Consider the following 8,660-nt stretch of genomic DNA (forward strand, 5'->3'; position numbering starts at 1 on the left):
GCACTTCATCAGCAGCATGTCAGATTCTTAAGAAAATATTATCCCTCATGGAGAAAGAACTAAAAATCAGGCCATTGGTACTGACTATTATGTGGATGTCATTTGGGGAGGTTGCAGCATCTATTCTCCCTTTATTCTGGTGCTGCAACCCTGAATTCCCTTTGAAGAATTGACTATCTCTCATTGAGTAAAGCCTTGTGGTGTTGTCAGTCAAACCTTGCCTATCTAGAGGGGTGGCTCACGACCAAAACTATTGAGACTGCTTCCTTGGGTCCTTGGGGTCTTGAGAAAAAGAGGCCAGGAAGACAGAAAGATTATGTGATGCTAATTTATTCCAGGAATGGTGACCTAAATATAGAAGGTCTTACTCTCAAGCCCTTCATAGCTGGATTCTTTCTTGCTTATCTTGGACCTGGATTGTTCTTCTGGACTGTGAGGCACCCCAGGCCTTCCAGTTCCCCCACTTAGAGTGTTGTTTTCCTCTCAAGACCTGGTAAAGTACTCTTTTGATATTGCAAAATTTTGAAAATAATATGCTATTCTTTGGTAGTTTCTTACATTCATTTGAAAATAAAATGTAGTGGGATATATTTTAGCACAAAATACTCTATTTTTAGTAGGCATTCCTAGGGTAAAGAGGTTATTGGGATCCAAATGCCAACCAGGATCTACTGAAGCTTCTATGGCCTGTTCTCAGCCAAACTCCCCACCCTCATGGATGGCTAAATAAGTATTTGGGTCAGAATATTCCAGTCATCCTTGTTTTCTCCCACTTCTTGGAGCATGACATACACTTCCCTATCCTAGTGTCTTTAAACTTGTTATTCCTTCTACTCAAAATGTATTTAATTTCCTTTAATTTCCCCATTAACAGATAGCTTCTCGTTCTTCAATACTACACACAATCTCAAGATTTTCAATGTTACTTAAAGTAGATCAGTTGATCTCAGTTTTTACTATTGCCCAAGTGATAGTTTTCATGGCGATGTATCAGAGGTATTCAAACTCTTAGCTTCTTCCACCCAGATCTTTCGATTCTCCCTTCTGTAGCCAGTTTGTCTCACATTCCTCTCCATTCAGCATATAATATCTCAGACTTGACTACGTTACTTTTGCCTCGCACCAAGGCATCAGCCAGTTCTGTTGGTTCTCCCTCCAAATAGATCCCATATCCACTCCTTTCTCTTCCCTGTTCAGTTTTATTCCATCTTGGTTAGCGTCTTTTTTTGGTCAACAAAATTGTCTCCTATTTTATTTCTACTTCCCTTCCTTGCCTCATAAAATAGATGTAATTATTCATATTCACTTGTTTAGAATATCCAGTGGCTTCTAATTCCAGTCAGGAAAAACATATCCAAACTCCTGACTTGCTAACAAGGTCTTGCATTGTTTCCAACTGAAGTGTCTTTTTTCTCCTCCACTCCTCCCCCAGGCCCCCTCCCCTCCTTTTCTGTTTAGCGATTCTCAGCCAAAGCATCAGCACAGGCCTTTCTTCTAGTTGGATTGCTCTTCCTAGGTTTTTGCATGGCTTATTACTTTTTTCTATTTGAGTTTCAGTTCTAGTGTCTCTCCCTCAGAGAGAATTTCCTTACCTACTGATTCTAAGGAATGATCCTCACACAAACCTTTATCACACCTTCTTGTTTCGGAGCTTTAAAACAATTATACTAATGAAATTATCTTTTTCATGTCTGCATTGGTTTAAATGTATGCCTCAAATGGCATGTGTTGGCGACTTAGTACCAAAAACAACAGTTTGTTGGGAGGTGGGACCTTTAAGAGATGATGAAATCATGAGAACTGTGCCCACATGAATGGGCTAATGCTATTATTTTGGAAGTTCATTAAGTATCAAGGGAATGGGTTCCTGATAAAAAGGATGTTTGCTTGGATTTTTGTCTTCCACCATAGGATGATACTGTAAGAAGGCTTTTGCCAGATGTGGGTGTGGGCTCCTCAACGTTGGTCTTCACAATCTGTAGAACTAAAATGAATAAATTTCTTTTCTTCATAAATTACCTAGTCTATTATATTCTATTACAGCAACCCAACATGGACTAAGACAGTGTTGTTATTTTACTGATTTATGTAACTTTCAAGGGCATAATTCTATATCTGTTTTTCTTATTAGCTCTGCTTTAAAACAAAAACATTATTTGGCTTTTTCTCACTTCTATTTTGGTTATTATGTAACACATTTTTACAAGCTAATGAAAACTATAGAAATAAGAGCTAATGTTTCCATTTCCTGTGTTTACAGAGGTAAAAGGAATCTCAGGACATGCTACTCATGGAAGTTAACTATTTAAAATACGTATTAGTATGGTTTAATTTTTGTTGGACACAAAAATAGCCCTCTCAGAAGTAACAATTATTTGAGTGACAGAATTAGCATGGATTAATATTTAGCCATTAGAGTAAAGCACTTAAAATATGAGTGCAATGAAAGCAGGACTTGTAGCATTTCATTTTTTAACATTACTATTACTTTGCATAGAATGTTGTTTCTGAGTTCACAAGGAGCTTCATCAAATGTTTGCTAATGTACATTTTGGAATTATTTTAATGTTCATGATCTAAAATTAATTTTTGTGTAAATGGAGTAAATTGTCTTCACATAGAATTAAAGAGGAGACCAAGGAATTTGTGGATGCCAATAAACTAAGATCCTCTTTTTTTCAGTCTCATTTACAAATGAATTTGTAGGTCAGGAACAAGATGAGATTTGAGCCTTTGCATTATAAAAATAAGCAGATTTTTGGAATGTGGATTTTTGGATCTCTAAATTGCCTTCAAGTATTTTGAATTGTTAGTCTCTGGTATTTATTACTTTTGATTAAATAAGAACAATTATATCCATGATGCCAAAGTCATTTCTTTGTCACTTGTAACTTGGGATAATTGTATTTTTCCCAAAAAATAAAATACCCAACTGAAACGTTACAGATAGCTAGTTTTTTGAAGGACAAAATTTTTATTTAAGTATTCTTAAATACATCAAATGATAGGTGTCTTGGCTTTGCTTATACATAAATATATGTGTGTATCTCCCCACATTGAGTTTGCTTAAACATATAAATATATATATATATATGTCTATATGTGTGTGGATAGAGATAGATATTAAGTAAGTAGATAGGTAGATAGATAATCTATATTGATGAAGCAATGGATAGGGAATAACAGTTTTCAGGAAATCATATTAGATTTTGTTTAGAGATTCAAGGTCCTAATATAGAAGTTGTAGACTGGCAGCCACAGAACCTGCTTTCATTTGTCCTGCATGATATTTTATTGTTGTTACTGTTACCTTATCAGTCAGAGATTTCATATAGAAATCCAGATTTGAAGTTTCTTCTGAAACTTACCAGGAGACATGATAAATTGTGTGCAGTTCAAATGTTGGTGATGCTGTGATTTTAAACTGCGAATAGCACCAATTTAAGGGCTTCCATCCCTTCATCTTGATGTTTCTCTTCCGTATCAAATGGTGTACAACACAAGCATTGAAATGCTTACCCACAATGCTCCCTGGCTTAATGGAGTATTACATGCCATCCTATTCCACCTGTAATTTCCCCCCAATTTCTATGTTGTATTAGTTTTTCCTCCATAAAGTTTTTCACATTTGGACCTCTCTCTTTCTCTCCTTGTTATGACTTTTATACAGGCCATGTTTTCCTCACTTCAGGGATGCTGAATGTGTTACTGACTTAGCCACCCCCATCCTTCGTCTCTTAACCTTTCCTCTACCTGACCCACTCCCTTCTGCACTCCAGTTTCAAATTTACAGATTCATATCCCTAAACCATGCTTCAGTATATTAGTTCCTGCTCTCAAACCTGCAGTGATAACACAAAACCAATGCCCCGCTTATTTAACCTGTAGTCAGAATTCAGTCTAGTTTCTTCTGTCCTATTTTTTGTGTGTGTTTGTGTTTCTGTTTTTTTATATTTTATTTTTAACTGACACAAAAATTATACATGTTTATGAGGTACCATGTGATGTTCCTATACATGCATACACTGCATAATGTCTAATCAGAGCAAACATTATCTGTCTCCTCAAACATTTAACATTTCTTTATGGTTAAAATATTCAGAACCCTCTTTTTCTAGTTTTTTTAGAGAAATATACAGAACATTGTTGTTATCTATAGTCACCCTACTTTGCAGTAAAACACCAGAATTTCTTCTTTCTATCTAACTATAACTTAGAATAGTCAATCAAGGTTTCTCACCACTCTCTACCCCTCATTTTGTGTTAATCCTCACACAGATACCTAGCCAACACATCCAATTCCCCAGCCACACATATACTTTGTCTCTAGTAGTGCCAAAATTAATAAATATTCCATTGAATTGGGTAAATTATGAATGTTTGAAGGCAAGACGTTAGAATATCAATACCCTGAATGGTGGTGATGATGATAACTTATATTGGTTCTGTGCTCATTCTCAGGTCATGTAGTGTAATCAGTGATTTATGTGCATTACCCCAGTGAGTGTTTGCTCTAACCCTAATATAACACTGATGAGTATCCACATTGTAACAGTGGGGAGTATTCAGCTGGAGTTTCAGAGGGAGGCAACAGAGGCATTGTGATGTGAGATGCAATCCCTTTTGTCAATTTCTTTATTAGGTTTTTTGTCAAAGAACTTTTTTCATAACTTAAAGCATCTATGTCATTTTTTTAAAGCTGGGGCCTGGGAAGATTGATAAAGATTCTGATTGGTAACTGTTGAGGAAGACACTGTGATAAAGGAAAAACAGAAACTGAAACTCTTAAGTCCTAGGTTTATGATTCGGGTTGCATTTAGCAGCTCTACAAGTTTGATTAAGACCCAAGGTCTCTCTAAGATTCAATCCCCTAATCTGTAAAATGGGTATAATACTGCTACATACCAGATTGTTGTAGGAATCAAATGAAGACATATAAAACACTATAGAAACATACAGTGCTGTTGCTATTATAGATTGTTCAAGATGTAAACCTCTAAAAGCATTGCTATTTTGAGTCATGCTTTAAAGAGGGAAATACAGAGTGATGAAATCTTATTTCTACATTCTCACAGATTTCTATAATCTGATATAGTCCTTGGCTGAGGGAATTGAGACTTGAGGAGGTAAAGTAACATGTCACAGTTTCACAGCTAATAAATAGCTGAGCTGAAATTTCAAAACTATTTCTGCCTGATATTAATGCTGTGCTGTTTCCACTACACCATTTTTTCTGTTAATTTTTTTAAAAAGCCAATCCATAAACTTTTTCTTAATATTAAAAAAAAGACATGTTTGAAAACTAACTCATCCTGATAATTCCCAATTAAGATGTTGTCATCTAGCATCTGGCTCAATTTCCTTTTATGAAATATAGTAAACATAATTTGAGTGTAGCTTAAATGAAGTGTCCAAATGGGATAAAACAGTTCACCTGGGAAATTAGATTTTATAGATTACAAGATTTCAGTGCTTAAGTTGGACTTAATAGACATAATTTTTTAAAACAAAATTTGTCAGGATACAATTGATTGGTCTAAAATTCTATCATTATTCCTTTATGAGACATTTAGAGCATGAAACAAAGTAAAAATAAATAATATAACTTCCCCCAAAGTAATAGTGAAGCACTTCTCTGTTATCATGGATTTGAGATTCACATGAAAAACACAGGAAGATCTTTGGTTCAAGCCAATTTTTCTCCTTCTACATTGTTTGCAAAAGTATACTTTTTTTTTTTTTTTTTTTTTGACAGGCAGAGTTAGATAGTGAGAGAGAGAGAGACAGAGAGAAAGGTCTTCCTTCCACTGGTTCACCCCCAAATGGCTGCCACGGCCAGAGCTGCGCCGATCCGAAGCCAGGAGCCAAGTGCTTCCTCCTGGTCTCCCATGCGGGTGCAGGGCCCAAGCACTTGGGCCATCTTCCACTGCCTTCCCAGGCCTCAGCAGAGAGCTGGACTGGAAGAGGAGCAACCGGGACAGAATCCGGTGCCCCAACCGGGATTAGAACCCGAGGTGCCGTACTGTAGGCAGAGGATTAGCCAAGTGAGCCGCGGCACCGGCTGCAAAAGTATACTTTTTAAAAGATCATTTGATAAAAAAGAAGTTAGAGCATTTTCTAGCCCTGTGTGTGTGTGTTTTTTAAGGAAATGTTTCTATGAATACTACATATATGTGTGTGTGTGTGTATATATATATATATATATAGATAGATTTAAGCTTTTATCCTGAAATAAAATCTTTTAAAGAGATAGGCTCCACTATTAAATTTGGTTATTGAGCAGTTAGCAGAGGGACTCATCCTTTTCTAAAAAGTAAACTTATTTTTAAAATAAAGGTGGGGATAGGATGGAATTAAGGATCAGTAAGGGGGGCGGCGCCGTGGCTCACTTGGTTAATCCTCCGCCTGTGGCGCTGGCATCCCATATGAGCACCAGGTTCTAGTCCCGGTTGCTCCTCTTCCAGTCCAGCTCTCTGCTGTGGCCCGGGAGTGCAGTGGAGGATGGCCCAAGTGCTTGAGCCCCTGCACCCGCGTGGGAGACCAGGAGGAAGCACCTGGCTCCTGGCTTTGGATCGGTGCAACGCCAGCCGTATCGGCCATTTGGGGAGTGAACCAACGGAGGGAAGACCTTTCTCACTATCTATAACTCTACCTGTCAAAAAAAAAAAAAAAAAAAAGGATCAGTAAGTGAGGATATGGTGAATTTGGAGATTTTGATTTAAATATGTTAGGAAAACACTTTTGAGCATATGTCATATCCTAATGAATAACTTAAATAATTTTTCCTGTGGAACATGGTAAGGTGGTAGTTAAATTCATGTGCTTTGGAGTTATATAACCTGGGATTGAATTCTAGGTCTGCCATTTCCTAATTTTGTGATTTTAGGCAAGTTGCTTCAGCTCTTTTAGGCAGTTTTCTCATCAGTAAATTAGGAATAATAGCTGCCTCATAAGATTGTCATGATGATTCAGCATAATCATCAATAAGTGTCAAAGCATTATAGATGTTTTTGATATTATTATTTTGGTAATATGTAACTTTTTTGGTGTTAGATTTTCCTATGACATTATAAAGCAAATTTTAAGACTTTCAACTACTTAAGAGCTTTTCCACTATAATATATTCATGAACTGGGGGAAAAAAAAACCACAGAGTATGTATTCAGATCACGTGTCAAATCACTTTTCTTTGAGAGACATTAAAGTAGTTCCTAAAACCAAAAGATTATGAAACCAATCCTTCTAGTAAATAATGACAAGTTTATACATATTTTCAAAAGTGCACAAATTTGTACTCATTGTAGGAGAACATATCGATTTGTGTGTGTATTTCAAGTAACCATCTTACGCATGCTGTACCCCTGACCGATAGCATTCTCCCTTGGGAAAGTGGCTTCTCTAATTGCAGTGAATGGTGATTCTATTTGCAGACATTATTTCCTACAGTATGCCTTCCTTTCCGTGATTATCATTTAAAAATACCTGTCCTCAAATTACTTAGTCTTGGCTATAAAGGAGAAAAATCTACAGCAGTATAAGAATCTCACAGATAATACATATCTAAGTTTAAAATGTGTAAGTCTTACCAATAAAGTAATCTGTGTTTCCTACAGCACAGGGACTAAAAGAAGTGTTTCAAAATTCAAGACTTTCAAACTACTACTAAGGCACATGTTAAAAAAAAGGGGGGGGGGGATAAGTATTAATATCATTTGAACTGCCACAGTGTTTTTTCCTCTTTTTCCCCATGCTATTTCTTGTTTATAAACAAAAACATGATTTTCTCACCAATAGAAAATCAGGAGCAAGACTTACCTTCTTTCAACCAAGAAATGTTATTTTTATCATTTTCAAAATGCTCAGATGTTCTTACTTTTATCTTTTCCAGCTCAGTTTCTGACATCTAAGTGAAAAGATAATTTATGATATTAAAAATTTATTAAGAACCAAAGCACTGATTTTTATATTTGGGACTACTTCCATATTATGGTGAAATCTTATCTATATAGATTTTAGTTCACTGTCTTATTTTGTCTTACATTTTTTATCCATTTGCCATTTTAAAACTTTGACAGTGAAAACTAAACTTTATGACATTTCATTGTTCAGCAATAAACATTGCTTTTAGATCTTGTAATTTCTCAACATGAAAAAATAACATTAACAACTAGCCATGGATTTTTAACAAAAAAAATCCCAAACATTTAGTTGCTATTTTTGTGTAGCCTGTAGAAAAGCAGTCTGCAAAGTGATACACAAAGATACAAGTAATAAAACACAAAAGGACCCTTTCAGGAATTTATTGGGTGAGATGAGAACCTTCTGACCTAAATCAGGTCAAGTTGAACTCCCTGAAGGTGTTGAGGAGACTTATTAGGCACCTTTAGTGCAATGCATTTGACTTTCAAGGCTGGCTTACATGAACTCTCCCCTTGAATCAGCACCACATTGTACATACCTGTGTGTTCCAAAAGAAGGATGCCCAGGGTGTGGGACTGGGGAGCAGTGTCTTGCAGCCTCCCTTGTCTCTGGATGTCCAGCATTCCTCTATCCTGACAGAAGTGAGTGAAGATGCAAATGCACTCCCTCCCTGGGTGGTGCTAGATTTGTAATGCTGCCAGAAGCATCCAACTTGCGGCTGAAAGGTTTTTTTTTTTTTT

General features: G+C 36.3%; 1 protein-coding gene across 1 annotated transcript in view; it reads right to left on the bottom strand.

Moving 5' to 3' along the window:
* MDFIC2 (MyoD family inhibitor domain containing 2) overlaps positions 1–7,903 on the bottom strand; it is a 112,351-nt gene extending 104,448 nt beyond the window's left edge. Inside the window, exon 1 of the mRNA XM_062200200.1 lies at positions 7,816–7,903. Coding sequence (XP_062056184.1) covers positions 7,816–7,903 — 88 coding nt within the window. The remainder of the gene's footprint in view (positions 1–7,815) is intronic.
* Between the last annotated feature and the right edge of the window lie 757 nt (positions 7,904–8,660).

The sequence above is a fragment of the Lepus europaeus genome, chromosome 9, assembly GCF_033115175.1.
Source record: "Lepus europaeus isolate LE1 chromosome 9, mLepTim1.pri, whole genome shotgun sequence".
Classification (NCBI taxonomy): Eukaryota; Metazoa; Chordata; class Mammalia; order Lagomorpha; family Leporidae; genus Lepus; species Lepus europaeus.